Source organism: Colias croceus, chromosome 3, assembly GCF_905220415.1.
Source record: "Colias croceus chromosome 3, ilColCroc2.1".
NCBI lineage: Eukaryota > Metazoa > Arthropoda > Insecta > Lepidoptera > Pieridae > Colias > Colias croceus.
The window spans coordinates 9,533,216-9,552,252 of NC_059539.1; the positions used below are offsets into that span (position 1 = coordinate 9,533,216).

The following is a 19,037-nucleotide window of genomic DNA, read 5'->3' on the forward strand; positions in this document are numbered from 1 at the left end:
TTAAATATTTATGAATACAATTACAATACGCTGCAAACATTTATTATAATTGGTCCAAATTTACATAAATTAAACAACACAAATAAGATATTTAAACATCAACATAGCAAATAAAATATTAAATATCGATTTGAAAGAATATCTAACAAACGAAAATATTTGTACATATATCTTTGAAAACCGTTGCATAATGCTGCCTTTATAGGTACTTAAAAAACTAAATTAGTCAAAACTTATTCTTATTGGTCCTTACGTTTACTAAAACTAAGTGCGTTTTTATAACGACGTCACTAAAGCTCTACAAATGCCTCATAGTTAAACAATCAAATCTGATTCAACACATCCTTGTGAATAAAACTGAAGATACGAAATTCCTAATATTCCAGTATCGCCATTATTCACTCGAACAAAATGTAATAATGCTCAACATACAACTGTAATTTCATAAAATACTCAAATTCTAACTACACTTCCCCTAATTATGGCAATATTTATCTACCAGGACCAGAAATCTAAGAACAAACATTTATATTATGGAATGAAAGGTTTGAGATTACAAAGTATTCAACAAACTACGTTTACATAAGTATATAAAACTTGAATAAATAAATAAACGTATAAAATTGAGATGTACTAAAAATAAATCATTTAATTTTATTTGTTTAGAATGTTGAAGCAGTATTATCTCGATAATTCTTATCCTGATAATCAATTAGATCAGCATTTACTGATATACATAATTGCTTACATCGTTCAATTTATTAAAATTGGAATGAATACATGAATCGAACAATATAGATAACATTATTTGCCATAATATATGAAATATGTAATATTATTAGATTGGTGGATTTGCTCCTTGACAATGTGGCTCAGTCAACTTAGTCTATCTACAAATTTCTGATCTTGGTACAATAATTAGCAAATATTTTGAACATTGATATTGAAGTATTATTATCTCTGGCCAATAGCGTTGCGGGAAAAAAATGAACAAACGCCATTGGCTAAACAATACCGCGTTCAAATTAGTTGCCAGTATATTTTATATTTTTTTTATTTTAGGGCATTACTTGTTCTCAACGTATCCATACGAGTTCCAGTTATGTATGTGTGGTAGGACTTCGTTGATGACGGGATACCAGTCGGCACCTGAATAGTCTATGGCGGGTAATTCACCGCCATAGTCCGCAGGCAAGTGAGATGCGTCCATGTGCTTGTGGAGCGACGACATTTTGGAGCCGTGGAAGAATATCTGTGATTGAAATTCTAATTTTTATTTGGCGTATGGATCTTTATAATTGAGACAATATGAGGTACCAGAAGTATAGACAAATGGTTCTAGTTTTTTTGACGTAGGTACTGATTGTGCCTCCCATGTTTTAAGTTTAAATCTAATCAACGTTATGAAGAAATTTAATGCATAATTATTATCTTAAGCCTTGTTACTGATTAACTTAGTAGAATTACTTTGATACTTTATCTATATTAATCGTAATTTACTTATGCAGCTGTCACTTTAGCTGATTTATACTTTTATGCAAAAGAAGAATAATATATGCCATTGTTAGACCTACCTTTAAGCCTATAAAACACACTTTTTATTCTACAAAATGAAAAGGAAACTCACCCTAGTCTTTAGTTTCTCCCTAATGAGGGGCTTGAACATCTTCCATACAACGTTGAAGATCATGGGCTCCTTGACAAAGTGGACTTCCTTCAACCGTAAAGGCATCGCATCTTGGATGAATGTCAGCAAACGCTTTGAGAAAGATGGCGTCAGACCCATAGTCTGGAAAAGAAAATAAGTTCATTGATAAAACTGGCTTTTATTACGATTAAAATATATATGTTTGTACTGTTTGAAATACGTTTAACAAAATTAGGTTAAATTGCCGGAAATTTGTGTTATTTTTCATACCGTCAACTTTAAGTAAAATAAAAAAAATGATATGATTTTCCCAACTCATCTTCATGAGTTGGGAAAATCATATCAGTTCAAGAACTGGTTGGTGGTTGCTCCGATTATTTCAAATGCTAAAAACTTTTAGAAAAAATTTCATTTAACCAGATGCTGATGAACTAGGTGATTATATCTCGAACTTCATAAATAATTACATATTTTCCGTTAGACATATCTTGACCGATAAAGTTTATCGCGGACATTATATTGCATGGCTTTTTAGATAATAACCGGACATGAAATTACTCAAGATTTTAATTTATAGGTTAAAGATACTAATCACTGAAACCTTCCACTGATTTTTGTGTGATTAATGATAAATGCAACTTTATCAATCGGGTATTCTGTTATTTCAATGTTAATTCAAAATAAACCTATGAAATACAATTTTATCTTATTAACTCCTATTTACAATATGTATAATACATAGGTAGGTAAGTCATAATATTACCACGTCAATATTTCTTTATTTTAAGCAAAATGTAAGCCATAATAAACCTTATTTAAAAAACCTATCTATTATATTATGCTTACATTGCCATAATATTGTAATATTGTAACAAAGGTCTCTTTACCTAGGTTTTCGCTATATATAGTGTGAAAACACATTTAGTATGAACGAGTTTGCGATTAGCTCAGAAAACGTGTTTATCATCGTCCTCAGTTTTGCAAGGAAAATCCACTTCCTCACACAACAATGAACGGATGTTTAAATACAATATTGGTTTATTATTTAGATAAAAATTATTTTAGCTAAGATATTTATATAAGACGATGTGGTTTTGAAACATAAACACGTAACAATGAACGTAAAAATCTGCTATTTACTGGAACATAAAAACTATATACCTAAACCATGACTATTTTTAGTCATACTAACTTTAAAATGATATGTAATTTATTTATTTCTTTGACAGCTATTGACTGAATAATTGGAGCAGTGAACTTAATTTACCTGAATACATTATGCGTAATTAAGTGTATTCATCAAAACATCTGATTTGTATTAACATTGTGAATATAGCTTCATTTAAAAACACCTACATAGTTAATGCAATTTAACAATTAAAGTAATTAAACACGGAAGCGAAATCAATAAAATCCTCGATCTACAAAGCGTTATGTATTGTTCTTGTAATTCCTTAATATATTCAATATCAGAAACATCTGCAGAATAATCAAACACAGCCTCGAACGTGAGGACCCTTGGAGTGAAGCCCTGAGACAAATGACATTTTCCTTCCGGTCTTTATTCAAATAACACTTCCCAATCACCCGATACTTGGAAAGTTAAGGGGATATAAATTCGTATAATTTTTGTCCAAATGACCGATAGCAATTGTTTGAAGTTTGAACGTGGTTTGAAATTAAATGGTCCGCTTATTGTGCCTTATTTCGGGACCTTAGATCTGATGTTTTATTATCTACGTGATTTGGTTAGAGGTTAACTGAATAAGGAGATATTTAGTGGAGATGTGATCTGAACTTAACAACGCTGTTTCGATTGCCCTCCAAGTAAACAACAGATTATGACGTCGCGTCGTTGTTTAAAAGAGTATTTTTAATAGAAACTTACCTTATGCTTTTTCGTTTTGGTATATTGAAATTTACATATGTAAAAGTATTGTTTGGTTCGAAGGCTAAGAATACGAATTAATTACTAGTTAAAATATATAGGAAGTATTAATAAAAAAAAGAAATTTGTAATAAAATTAGGTCCTAGTTCAGGGTGCTTTTTAGCACACTGTTCGAGGAAACTACAAAAAATGGCATATTAATTATTGACATAGTAATAGTTGATAATAATGAGTAATAGCATGCATGCGATTTGATTTCTTAATAATTTGATAAAAGCATATCTAAAAAATACTAATCAGTCAATACGTTATTTATGATAATAGTTTGTTATCGAAGATCCTGTTCATAAATTCCATTTAGACATAATATGTCCAATATGAGATATAAGTATTTAGTTACCGTTTTATTTTGCGATCCGTCCAACAAAGAGATAAAAGAACAATGAAAGGAGCATTTCGGAAGACTTTGAACCTATCTTTGTTCCCCTCATGCCTACTGTGTAATTATTGTACTTTAAACCTAAATGTTTTGTCAAGGACCGGGTATGACTCACGAAAACAAAGCGTTGTCTCTGTTGTTTTCTTTTTAATTGTGATGTACACTTTTGTTATCGACAGAGTTAAGCAAGTTGGCACTACCCCTATATATGCCACTTCTAGAAAATTAAAGTCCATATTGAATAATCTCATTTGTATGATTTATGAGTGAACAATCAGATATCATGATAAAGTGTTAAAATGACGATACCAATTTGTAATACGATACTCTATGGAACAAGATTTGCCAATATTTTAATAACAAGAGCATTATTATAAAGGAAAACATAAAACAATTTATCACAATAATTTGGATGCTGAATCGGAGTAAATTTAGTAAAAATACAAGCATCGATCTTATACATTAATTAACTTAATATATTAAAATTAATATATTGATTACCTAATACATTTAATTTAAGTGATTACAAAATAGGCATATTTTAGCATAAAGTGGATATAAATCTGCTGATAACCTAAATTTAACACGAGACTTGCAGTTCAACAAAATATATAATGCGTAGACAACACGTGTAGCTGTTATATTTATCTATAACATTGATGTACCTAATAAATTATGCATGGCTCGTGTGATGGCTCGCTATGGCAATGCCAAATTGCTCTCATACGTCAGATGTGAGAAAATGCCCCGGTATCATCACTTTACTTTTTAAAATATTATATTTATCTCAATCATGATTGGCTAAAATATAGAAGGTATATCAAAGATCGTGCCAGCGCAGCTGCATTGAATGTAGTAACCCCATGCGATTGTCATTGAATTTATTATGTTAAACAAGTGTTAAATAATTCAGTTTCGAAATCAGTAAAAAATATCACAGATTTTATCAATGACTTTTCTACACCGTATCGTACAAAGAACTTAATCATATTTAATTTGGAAGACTAATAAATTTATTCTTAGGTTAGTTAGGTACTTCTTTTAAAAGAGAAAATGAGATTTAAAGATGTTCTTATAAAGCAAACTTTAGCAAGGACGGAAATTATTGGACCGTAACGGCAATTTAGTATTAGTACGAATCCACGTGTTTCTTTGAGTACATTTAAATCATTCAAATGCAATGATAATCATAAATACGTAACGATTGAACACACAACTGTGTTTTAGGCACTTGAACATTGATGCCAAAAAATACAGCTAATAATAATATTAAACTTTAACACCAAAGAAATAACGCTCAATCTTGTTAAATAATATAATAATTGGCAAAGTTTGAGCAACGCAATGGATTTCTTATAATTAAGAGTTTATTGACACTATACTGTCGATTTTCTTAATGATATAATCTAAGCTTAATGTATTAAGATCTGTCTATCTGTATAAAAATAATCGATGTTTACATAATATACTAATAATACAGAATATTAAAAAGTAGATCTTGTAAATTTGAATGTAATATTATACAACCTTGTCATTTTCAATGAATGTTACTCCATATATTGGATTGACGAAAAGTAGGTCTCGAATGAGAAATGAACTGAAATTTGTAAACCCTCAATTGGTAAGCTCAAGTATTGCAATTTGCACAACTTGACATCATAATACAGACTATTATATATTTCCTGTCACTTTGCTATATAATCTGAGGTATCACAATAAATACCTCTTAAAGTATGATTAATTATTATAAGATAGTCCATAGGGTCCATAGTAAAACCTGTTAGAAATTGTATAAAATATAACCGTCATTAAGATGTATTGGTCAATACGTGTATAATGTTTCATGAAACCGTAAATTATAGCCGTTACATAAGTACATATAACATACAGTATGCTATATGTCCCAGTTACGCGTACTATGTGCTAACTGATAACTATTTGGACAAATTACACAAATTAGTATTAATTAAATCAATTTTACACGTGTTTATTTTTTATTAACCGCAGTTTTCAATATACATTGCTAATATGTACTAATATGAAGCTAATATGTATTACAAAGCCTAGATACTAATGCAAAACTTAGGTAATATGTATATGTTTGTGTTATAAATACTTCTTCACCAAAGTTATTTTTCCCTTTATGGTTTCGTTGGCAACATTCCAGAACTTTTCGCAATATGAGCTTAGTGGTTATCAAAATTGTACCAAAAATGAATGCTTAATAATAAATAGGTAAGTGATTTTGAAAATTGTACTAAAAAAAAACATGCAATAAAGATGCAAGTTCATACCTGACTCCAACCCATATTGTAAAAGTCCATGATAACGACTGTCCCTCGAACTTGCGACTCTGGCTCCAACATGGCCGCCTCGTGAATTAAGTAGAATAGCCTGAACAGCTGATCAGCATTCACTTTCTTTGGATCCCATGAGCCTAAAGAAAAACACCGAGTACATAAATATTTATGCTTCAATCTCCACATTAAGAATTGTTACTTATCACTATTATATAATTTGAAAGTTTACCAAACACAAGGACGTTACTATGAAACCCTATTACGCCAGAATTGTACTCGTAACAGTAATGTGTTTCTTTTTCAAATATGTAGCTCCAAAAAGCTATGCTTAAATTACACTTATCGGTGACAACATAATTATGTTATAGATATAGAGATACGTCTGGGATTATTGACTCAAAAGTTCCGATCTCAATTAGCGCGAAGCGGAAGTTGCTCTTTGACTGCTGTGAGAAAAATTAAGCTATACAGAATGCGCAACAGCGCACCATAAAACCAATTGTCTTGTATGCATCATCAGTGTAAAACAATCCCCACTTAAACATTATAAGTACACATAATAATAATAATATTATCCATTAAAATAAGTTATGATGTAAAAGACTTAACTTGTAGGACAAAATATATTTTCTAATGTAGAAAACTGAATTTCATATGAGCAAAGAATTAGTAATTGAGACTTTATTGACTATGGTTTTTCTTTAAGTAGGTAACAAATAAATAGATGCATCTTTCAAATGGATTATAAACGATGGATGGAACAATAAAGATGGTTTACACAATCCGTTTGCTCAACGTCTGCGCAGCAATTCTTTATCAGTTGTAATACTATCTGCTCAATGAAGATTATTCATATAAATATAATGCGTTTTTTATGAGTTTAATGCTGGAAATATGAGCTCAAAGGGTAAACAAAGAATCATCTATGTCCTATGACAAAGATAAGCATAATTTATAAATTTTCAATGCAATATAACACCGATATGTAACTTTGAACGTTGTATATTAAAATTTAATTAACATAATTTGTTTTTAAATGGATTTTTCCTTGTCAACCTCCTATCCTATCCCCTTAAATTTTGAGCCTTGAGGTCTAAGTAACCACTTTACAACAAAATTGTAATTTCAGTGCAATATGTATTTGCTATATTTTACCACGTAAAACGCTTACCTCCAACATTAACCATAAGTACTCTTCTGCCCTTGTGGTCACGTCCCTTTAGCACGTTAACGACTTTGTGGTCAAGAAAAGCATCCATTTCATGTTCAGGCAGTAAACCGTCCAACAAGCACGCATTTTCTTTCTTAAAGTCAGCTACTCGCCGCATCTACAAAGAAAATATGAAATTAAAAAAATGCAACATAGTTAGCTTTTCATAGATTTTTTTTTTCATTACTTTACTCTAGATAGGGAAGCGCTTGGCCACAATCTCGCCTGATGGAAAGCTAAGATGAAGATGATACGCGCCTCCCTAGTTCTGTAGGTATCCGTTCACTCTACGCTTGAATAATTAATACAGATTTGTATTCAAAATTCAAGCTGCAATGGAAATTTTGTTCTTTTTGGACCTCAGCTTTATATGGTAATTAATTAATTATAATTATGGAACCTACACGTACGACACTAACAAAAGAGATCTTTCAAAACTACTTCTGAATTACGTTCCATACTTTGACTTATGAAACTGCTAATTTGTATTCACAATCTCTATCGAATAACTAATAGTATGTAAATTGTCGGTCCATTTGCGAGGACAAAGTTGCAAACGAATATTTTAGATGTAGGTAGATTTTGAAAATATTCATGTTTCTCGTAAGATTGTGCGTTTCAATGATAAAATCGCGATCATTATCCAAATTATCTTCTTACGAAATGTCGGCCAGTTGCGACATTCCTACGCACTATAAAAGATGAACTATTTTAAATTTATAAGTATATAAGATAAATAATTATATATCATGTAGATATGAATAGTTATTCTTCACATAGGATTGTATAGAAACAATAAATTTAAATTACACTCGTGTATCATATTCTAGAGAATTCTTTTGAAACTGATAGTTGATACTCTTCAATCGCAATTCAATCTTGTTATCATAATAATGTTCAGTTTACATTTGTTGGCAAAACATAAAGTGGCTCATTTCCTCGTTAGTTTCGATAATATGCGATCGTAACAATACAAAGAAAACTACCGCGGGGTAATTTATGTTAGTGAGGGGCGAAGGGCGAAGGTGAACTTTGTTGTTTTACATAAATCATATTTTACTACCAGATTTGTAATGCCTTACTGATTTATGCACTTCTACTGCATTTTTATGGTCATTATTTCTCGTTCTCATTAGATACAGTTTGAATCGTAATTTAGCAACATTGTATCTTAGTCGTTGGTAAATGTTTTATCTCAATTGCTTCAATAAGCTACTACATAGTTAATGATTCCAGTAAATATCACACATACATACTATATAGTACGTAATTAATATTAACACAACGTCCTTTATGATTTTTATCATTATCAAACGGTGATGAACGAAGTAATTGTTATAACTTCAATTTAGAGTTAATTTATTCAGAGAAAACCTTGTCACAAATTACGTCATAGAGCCTATACATAAAATAAACACACAATCAGCACGTTTTATACAAATTGCGAATTTACTGAAATGGATAACCTGCTTCTGCACTAATTTAAATCTGCTGAGTGCATACAATTTTCTAGGCGGCAGAAATAAGCTTAGCGGCATAAGCCCATCTGCCCATTTTGAACATGATATCATCTGACAGTTGTTGCTTTTAATCTCCGACTCCATCTTTTTCCTACTTATGTACTCTGCGCATAAACAAATGTGAAATAGCTCCTTCAACTCAAGTTTATCGCAGTCGTCGGAATCTCTGTGACATTAAATAATCAGTCTCATTACGCGCATAATTTTTATATTACTGTTATTAAAGTGTGCCCAAAGAGCAGGGCATGTACAAGTTGGGCTGTTGCACAAGGAGTGTCAGGTTAATGTCTGATTGCGAATATGCAAGAAGTCAACACCGAGCACGTACACTCACTAGTCTCACCGTGAGACGCAACGCTTGCGGCTTGCCCAATCTTCAAGTTATTTCATATAATTGCCCCTTAACCGCTTCTTATAACTAGAACACGATATAAAATACAGCCTCAATCCGTTCATGATACAAACAATTTTTTTGAATACCAAATTACGGAAAATAAAAACGAATTGAATTATGAAATTGTCAAATATTTTGTACAGAAAGATTTAATCGTCGTTAAATAAAGTTATTTTATTCAATATTCGTTATAAAAAAACTATTACTTTTTCAACCAGGCATCTTAGTCACTTGCCAAGAATGATGCGACCACAACAAAAAGTTGTTGAACGGAAACCTCTTCGCTTGGGGTAAGCATTAAGCAACCTCATACAAAGCCAAAATATATGACTGTCTATCTTTATGCATTCAAAAAGCGACCTCACGATTATCGACGTGATCGCAATGGAACAATCAATCTAGCATTATCATTTATATGACGACACTGTACGCGTATCTGCGTTTAATTTACGTAAATAAAAAACTTGGTGTTAATTGGAAAGGTTAAACAAACAAAACAAAGGACGAAGGTGTGTAACAAACTAACACGTACAATGATGCACTACGCACTTTATAAAACTACGCATTTTATGAAAATACTCATGCATATTGACAATGCAAATTATACCGTTCAATATTTAAAAATTGTTACTTTGAAGGTGTTCATGAACATTTGTGTACCGACATTCATCACATATTTTATAAGTTCCACCACGGATAATAATATTATAATACTATGCTAGGTTCCACCGTCGAAAAACAAAAGAAGGGTAAACGATCCTCTGAATGGTTTTAAAATAAATAACTAACATTACAATGCTATCTTAGATACAGTGGTTTTAAAACATCCGGTATTGCAAATATTTATTTAAATATTGGATGTGCATCGTAAAAGTTATCAATTCGTAACAGTCGTCCGTTGATAATATTATGACATTGATTGTTAAATAAAAAAAGTCACAATTTCCTTTGTTGTGTATTTATTTGGCAGAAAACCGGATCTAGATATTTATCATACAAGCCTCGGTCAACTGTTATCAGCGTCAGATAAGGAATGTCGATACGTTTGTCTATATTAGCTCAACTTAAATCGTGTTTTCTTGTCAACAACATCCTTTAAGATTCATTAAGATAATATTATTATTTTGTTTGGATAAGTAGTATTCCAAACAGTTGTTAAGTCCCGATTATTAAAGTATTATGTATGTGTTATATTCAATGAACTTCATGATTCAAGATCATAATATTATAATAATACTAGTAACGAGTTCTTGTGTTTATGCTTATTACCTATAATATGTTATTTATTATTTTAAGAAATGAAAAAAGATTAAAATAACAAATGCCTTCAAAATTACATGATTTGGCGCCAAATATGTAGGTACAATAGATATAGGTTTTGCAGATTCGTATGGTATAAGTTTTTTCTGTGGAATTGTTTCCTTTTCTTTTGAAGCTTAATGTTTGACTACATTCGAAAAATTGATCGAATATTTACTTATAATTTTATAAACATAACGTGTGTACAAGCCCACATTATACGATGCCAATCAAACATGATATAGGTAGTACTTATATGTGTATTAAAGCAAATAACTAAAATGATTTGTAATATACATAAACACACTAACAGCATAATCGCTGAGCCTTGAGAAGTGGTTTTCTCTAAGACTTTATTATTCTGAATTCTGAACGTTAATGTATTGTATTTGTAAATCTTCCGCATGTACTCGATGTTTACATAGGTTTATAAGATCATTAATTAATCATACCTTATTAACATAATACGTCATTGACTCGGCAATGTCAACGCTCGCGATTCGCAATCTATGTGACCTTTTTTTCTTGACACACTTTTTGATAAACCATTTAGCCAAAAAATAAAGATAAGCATTGACTGATGACTCCGCTGCGTAACACGCACACATTTTGCTTGCGTATTTAATGTACCTATTAACAGAGCCTTAAAAGTAAAATTATCTACATAAACAGTTTTATGATTAAGCATATTATATTCATGTTCATAAACACACTTTCAAAGGGTTACTGGTGCTTAACGCCGAAGGTAAACCTTAATATCAGGTTATTTAATAAGACGTGCACTGACAGTGGGTCGGTAACCTCTAAACCGGACTGGCGATGAAGAAACTGCAATCGCCCTTTACGACTGGGATATTATGTTAAGAACGACGACCAAATTCTTGGTATGGGAATAATCAGGAGAAGAGTAAATTCTCAAACTTCAAGCATTGAAAAGTAAATTGAAAATTGGTGTGCAAACATTTTGTTTTGTGGACTTAGGAGACCTAACCGAATCCCGACTATTCCAACCACCAATCACACAACATTTTAATGGTATATGTGTGCTATGGTACACTGAAAAAACGTGACGGCTATAAATAAACAAGTTGCTGCTATTTACAACCGAGTAACTTGCTTCGGAGGGAGCCTGCAAAGTTTGTTGCTAAAATTATACAAGTCAACTTTGTTAACGTATGTTGGTAATATAAACCCACTAAGCTGGTCAAAAAATACGTATTAAAGGTTTGTTGCTTTTAACCTATTCACTCAGTAAATATAACTTACCTACTTACTATAGTGAATCGTGTTACTCTGTTAACAATACCCAACGTGCTCTGTTGTTTTTAGCAAAGTTGTTGCGTAAAACTAGCTAAGTAACACGATAATGTTAATCATATTTAATGGGTAGGGACAGCCAATTTACTTTGTTACTTCTACTCAATTGAAAATTTGTATACGTAGCCAAGTTACTGGGTACTGTCAATCGTGTTCATTGGTTAACTATAACTAAATATACTCTGTTCTTTCTAGTCAATTAAGATTGGTATATTTAGCCAAGTTACTTTGTATTCTTAGGCGGGTTTATTAGGTAACCATAGCTAAAATACTTTGTTGCAAGTACTAATTCAAACGACACATATTAAGCTATATATTTTCAGTATAAGCTGACCTGTGAATGTTTGTAAAACCTATACAAGGTGTAACAGAAAGGGGATATACACATCCGAACAGGGCGTGATGCACTGATGAAACTGAACAACGTTTCCCAAGGTCGAAAGATGAAAAAAAAATTAAACCTCTCCATTATTTTCATCTTTTGACATTATGTTCTTTGGGAAAATTGTTCAGTTTCATCAGTAGGTACATCACGCCCTGCTTAGATGTGTAACCCCTTTCTGTTACACCCTGTATGCAATGTGAAGTCAGCTCATACTGAAAATATTTACCTAGTTCGATATGTTGTCATTTGTCATTAGTGCAGGGGGCAAAATTTTGGCATGTCGGAAAAAAAGCCAATGAAACGTTCATGTAGGAAAATAACACTCATTTTGCCGACACACCAAAAACTTATAAGAAACTGAAAGAAAATTATGCACATTAATGAAATTAGCTTTATTCAGTACACGATACAATCATTTCAAGTAACATACTACTTACACTTAGATACTACTACTTTTAAAAATAGTACACAATTCACAATGTCAAGAAACAATAACTATTTTGTGTTTTAATTTTCACAATAACAGGATTAAATATAAATCATGATTCATGAGTAAACTTTTAAGGAATGACTCACACTACGAACCTGAACAACTTTAATTAGGTCTATACCTAATCCAAAGCCAAATCCAACATCGTAAAAGAAATATCAGCTGTTTCATATACAAAAGTGGAATTATCTACTCTGCCAAAATCTACGGAACAGCTGATTTTATTTCGCGATGTTGGAGTTTGTTCTATAATGAAAGTGGTTTAGGTTTGTTTACATAAAAACAAACAACCATTATGGTAATGTAAGCAAGTTACTACATCTAAATATTGTACTTATATGTATTTGATAAGTCAAAAGTTTAGGCAAAAACTATAGAATAAGTTAGGAGAATAAGTAATCTTTTTGATCTAATAATTTTATTACAACCCAACAAGTAAAACCGTTATTTTAAACATTTGAATTTATTCTCATTGAAACATAATTCACATTCGTCGTCGGGAAAATGATCATAAATGCTAAAACTTAAACATTTTTTGCACCAAAAAAAATTAAAGTACAATAAGCTCTTTACATATTATATGGGAACTATATCCTACCTAATGTAATTTACTAAAGTAATAGGTATTTAATAAAGTAATAAGTATATTATGACAATATCTTGCTTGATCAGAAGTAACTTACTAATTCAAATATTTTTGGCTTGATTGTGGGGAAGCTTTCAGTGATATATTGTCCTTTGGTTTTCACAATCTTTTTATAGCTGTAAAAAATAAAAAAACCTAAGTAAATATTATACAAAAGTAATTAAACTAAAGCAGACAAAAAATTAAAAAAAATTGAACTCACCAGAAGATATCCTTTGGGTTTTTTAAGAGCCGCATATTCATTGTATTGAGGTATTGGAGTATAGTTAACTATTTTGCAGCAATTAGCTTCGTCTCTGTAGAGTCTTGCCACTTTAGTTCTATGGCTGTCCATGGCTGTTTTTGAGCCCTAATAGTTTGTCTTCTGCATCTTGCTCTTCTATAATATTTTGATTAAAATTCAAAATGATGATGAAAAGTTTTTAATGTAAATTTGAATCTGCCTTGTAGGTGCTGAGGCGGCGCTTCAACAGACACGTTCGTCACTCGACTATGATTTGATAGAAATGGCTGAATTTGCGGGCTACGCAGCCAATTCCTTGTTTAATTTTTATCAAGTTACTCGGTCAAAAATAGTATTCGCTCCATTGTTAATTGCCGAGCTGTGCTTATCTCCCAATAGATAAGTTACTTGTTTGTTTTTAAGTAAGAAACACGGTTATATGCATCATAGAAAGTTATTTAGTTTTAGCCAAATAATATTATGTCTAAATTTAAATGATTTACTTGTCATTCAATCATTATGTAAGCTTGTTTATTTTTAACCGAACTCTGTGTAAATAGTAGCCAACTATGGTTAAGTCTAAAATTAAATAACTTGCTTATCATTAAATAATAACGTAAGCTTGTCTATTGTGAACCTAATTCGGTAAAGGTAATATTGAACGAGTCGGTAATTTTGAAATAAATAAGTACTTTTTTAATAATAGCCAAGAATATTTAGCAATACTTGCTTGTATAATACTAGCAAAGCTTTAATGCATATTTTAAATATGTCTTAATTGAATGCAGCAGAATAATTTTTAACCAAGCTAAATTGGTACTTTGCTAAAGAAAATTTTTCTCAGTGTACCTACTAAATAGAAAGATCTCATAACTCCGCCTAGCAATATCTATCCCATCAGTATTCCTGGAAAATTAACTAACACAAATGGTAAACACTATAATCACAGCTAGATAACACATCGTAAACACGATAGAGACTAGAGGAAGCGATAATGTTCCCGAGTCCATAGTTTATTAATATCCGCTGATGTCACCGTAGGGCGCTGATAACGCTATCGTTTTCGATATGCGTTGCCCTTTGACATTGTCCTAATGCCCGTCTCTGTATCTTTCCTTTCCCACCTCTCTTCGCGCTTTTTATGTAATCATTCTGTTATCAATAAAACTTACTCTACGTACAACATATGCTTACTTTATGTCATTACTTTTTAACCAAATTTGGGAGCATATCCCGAACCGTAAGCAATTGTAAGAGATAATATCATTTGTCTTTGGATTTATGTACTAATTGTTTGCTTGGTAGTGATCTGTAATTACATTTTGCGCTTTAATTTGAACCTATGAAAGTAAGTAATGCGATTTTACAAATTACATGCAAGTCACTGGACTTTATAAGAAAATATATCCGGTTTAGTTTCTCTCATACCCTATAATATTCATGAAAGTGGCCAAGCTTTCTAATAAATAGAGACCTCTAGCAATTATTATTTTGCATAATATATCATGTACTTTTTGTTATACATAATAATTTTTGTGCATTCAATTACAGACCACCTAGATAGATAACAAGCCATATTATCAATTAATTTCTTTCTTTCGACCTTCAGTAATTGTCCTTTTGAACTTGATATCCAATACGTGCATTATCGTTATGCGATATTTATTCACAATAGTTCACTTTGTTAAAAGAGCATTAACGTTAAATAATATTATAACTTTGACACAAATGCGGTTTGTGGTACGGCAATTTGATAATGATGAAAATAGACACTAGTAACTTTAAAATATATCTAAGAATTTAAATAAGAAATAGAACAACACAGAGATTAATTACAAATTTCAGCAGAACATTAAACCTAATTACGTCCAATGAATCCAACTCTAAAACAATAAATGAAACTCTATCACGTATAGCTCGTTCAAAGATTAGCAGACAAACGTATTTCTACCATATTCGTATGCTTGACTGTCAAAAACATTCAGGCCAAACCAAAACAAGCTGCAAATAAAATCAAATAAAACTTTTAAACTATACTCACAAGTGCCAATGCGCTCTCCGGGTACCATTTGCAGGGTCGCAGGAATATGGTGAGAATCTCGTCATCTTCACCAAAATATATGTCTTTGTTCTCTTTAAGTAACTCCTTAAGTCTTTCAAGAGCCTCTCTTACTCTTTCTGGTGTTTCTCTCAACTCCTTTTCGGCTATAGCTTTTGTTTCCGGTGACAGCTCCACATTTCGTTCAAGCCTAAATTCGTTTGACGTCATATTGGTAGCGGTACCTAAAATAATGAAATATGTTACTTCTTCTATTTCTTTAAGGTTTTTTTTTTAAAACTTCAAAATTATATTTAAGTAATCTTCTCTTAACTATAATGGTTAGATGACACTAATTAGTTTAATTCCTTATCGAGCTAAGGCTAAATTAGCACATAAATACATAATAGGTATTAAACTCGATAGATGAATGTTGGTCAGGGTTATGTTGCCATTTTTGCCAGATGTTTTCAGGAATAATTATTAGGTAATTACTATAATTCCATGGAAAACGATTATAGAATGCCTTGCTTACAGAGAGTATAACAAAATTGTTGCATTTACAATAATTTCTTGTTTATTCACACAGGTTTTTTTATATTTATAAATATTTTAGTATGTAGTTGATTATATTGGGTTCCTTTTTTTGATAACTACAATATATTATCTTGTGCATCAACAATATTTTGAACATGAAGACTTAATTTAGAAAGTTATCTTAATTTCGTTACATTCAAATCAACTTTTTGTAGAAATATGATCTAATCCATTATTGACATCAGGAAGCATAAGGAAATCATGTTAAAAGATTAACCTACCTAATATAGCAAGTTTCAAAATTAGTTTTGTCTAATAACCAACCATTGCGTCAATTAATTTTGTTAACAATGGTGACATAGCAAGGACAATATTTATATTCAAGGCACGTTTATGTTCGATTTGCTAAACTGACCCAACACCAACCATAAATTGTCCATCGATTAATAATAAAAAAATAAAAAAAACAATTATTTAACTACCTTCAATAACAATCAAATATAATACCTATGTTATGTACTCATTAAGATATTACTGTGTTTGACTATGTTGTTAATTTGAATTTTAAATTGTTAAGGTTGAATTTAAAGATCTCGTGAATTGTCTATTACATAGATATTATATTTTATGTCATTGTTATGCTTATGTCCAACACTTAAAATATTCATTATACATATTTTGAATTTTAGAAATAATATAGGTCATTACCTATATGGTATGGTTTGTTATTTATATAACATAATATTTTAATGTTCATTCAACTTTACACGAGGCAATAATTGTATTACTTTTGCCAAATAAACAATATGCATTTCATTATATTTACCAAATCAAGTCAAGTAGGCAACATAATAAATTAATATTACGCAATTACATTTTTATTTCAATTAATTAAGATAACAAGGTGTATTGGCAAGCACCGATTGATCTAAAAATAAGTTGTCGTCAACCTGATAAGGATTTCATATCAATCTAATTTTTATATTTTAAGAAAAAATGCATGAACTTATTTTTGCCGTAATTATTAAGTACCTAAACCAACTTACAAACATTTAATGCGTTGTATCAATGTTACAAAACGGAAATATTGCAATTGAATTTTTTTTTTTCACTTTTCTTTAAATTGGCGTTCATAGGAAAAACATCAAACAAAACGTCGCTTACCATTCACGCAACACAATATTAATGAAATAATTATTTTCTTATTGAAGCGTTACAAAACTGTACACAAAGAGGCGAATCCAATAAATGCCCGTAGGTACACAGGTTTAATTTACATTTTATACAAAATCAAGCCGAGCACAACACAAAGCGACGAAATGTTTACATTCCGATTTAATCACATGTATAAATCAACAGAATATTGTGAAAAACACTAACCTCACACGCGTAGTGGAAACTCACGCGCCGGTGAAAACAACAAAGGGCGGGAAATCGATCGTGCAACGCGCGAAAGAGTAGAGCGAATGCGCGTGCGCGCTGCGCTGTCGCGGTTTTATAGACACCTGATAACGCAGTCGCTTTGTGCCCCAGCGCCTCGCTGCTAGCGCCTCTTTGTGCAAGAGGTCGGCTATATGCGCCTTGATAACACTGCGAGAAAAGCCGTTGACTCAAGTCTCAACAATTCGAAACATACATAATATTATATGGACGTAATATAGCAGTACAATAAGTAAGTATTGCATAATACAATAGACGAAATGAATTAAAAAGTACTTAAATCTTACCATCTTTCTCCAAATTATAAAATAACTGATTCAGTCTACTCACCATTTGTTGAAACTAAATAATCGAGTATTATGTAAACAACATTTACTATCATCAGTGATTTTCAATATAACTACAAGACACTCATAATTCTAATTATTATTTATTACCCTCATAATCTACCCTCATTATTAATTTTACGCACGGGACACAGAGACTCACAGAGTACCTACGTTATAATAGGACACGACATAATATTATGTAATTTATGAAATTTAAGTGTTATCCATAATTAGCAAAAGTTGTCTTATATTATTTTCCAAATGTATTTTTATATTTCCTTAAAAAAGTACACTTAATTACTTTCAAAACTTTTTAGTCTATACAATTTTAGAATCAATGACGTTAAATTAATCCATCGTCACAGATTACAATTTATCACTTTTTAATCCACCCTCATGGCTCATACAACAATGTACATGTACATATATTAAAAATCATAAATACGTAGTACTAAGGGCAAAGTACAAAGCTCTATCTATAGATTACTATATTGGCTTACTCATAGCGACTACAAAAACATGAAACATCAAACATGCAAAACGAAAACAATTCCAACTTAACAATAATCTTTGTATAAGAATGCTTTTGGGTCAGATATATGTCGCCCTAATTTTATTTTTAAATTTGGTTGCATTTTATGTTTTGCCAATTTAATAATTTCGAAATTTACCCGACATTGACCGAATCTTAACTTCTTGACCTGTGTAAGAATTAATTTTTCGTCTGTACTTTCAAAATAAAGTAAGTGTTAAAATTATATGTTTGTATCAAACTATCATCTTAATTAATAATTTCGGCCTTCTACGAACATATTTCTTTAACCTTCCACGAATATACAGACAAAGATTACTAAATAGTCAGCTACTGTTCAGAAGCGTAAAGATGGTCTTGAAATATGTATTTAAAAACTCAAAGGTTATCCGCTAGTGTAT

At 31.0% G+C, this 19,037-nt stretch overlaps 1 protein-coding gene and 1 long non-coding RNA gene across 3 annotated transcripts; both read right to left on the bottom strand.

Moving 5' to 3' along the window:
• Positions 1-228: 228 nt before the first annotated feature.
• On the bottom strand, positions 229-17,847 carry LOC123705875 (retinaldehyde-binding protein 1). Of its 2 annotated transcripts, none has more exons than XM_045654954.1 (6): positions 17,716-17,847; positions 15,802-16,043; positions 7,448-7,604; positions 6,271-6,413; positions 1,628-1,789; positions 229-1,252 (listed from the first exon to the last, which is right to left on the bottom strand). In XM_045654954.1, the coding sequence occupies exons 2-6, from the start codon at positions 16,027-16,029 to the stop codon at positions 1,067-1,069; spliced, it is 876 nt and encodes a 291-aa protein (XP_045510910.1). In that variant the 5' UTR covers positions 16,030-16,043; positions 17,716-17,847; the 3' UTR covers positions 229-1,066. The 2 variants fall into 2 exon arrangements, with proteins under 2 accessions (XP_045510910.1, XP_045510911.1); XM_045654955.1 differs by lacking the exon at positions 17,716-17,847 and adding an exon at positions 17,500-17,630.
• Positions 12,779-15,795, bottom strand: LOC123705876. Its single transcript, XR_006753347.1, has 2 exons — positions 13,740-15,795; positions 12,779-13,653 (listed from the first exon to the last, which is right to left on the bottom strand). It is a non-coding gene; the product is annotated as an uncharacterized LOC123705876 (long non-coding RNA).
• Positions 17,848-19,037: the final 1,190 nt, after the last annotated feature.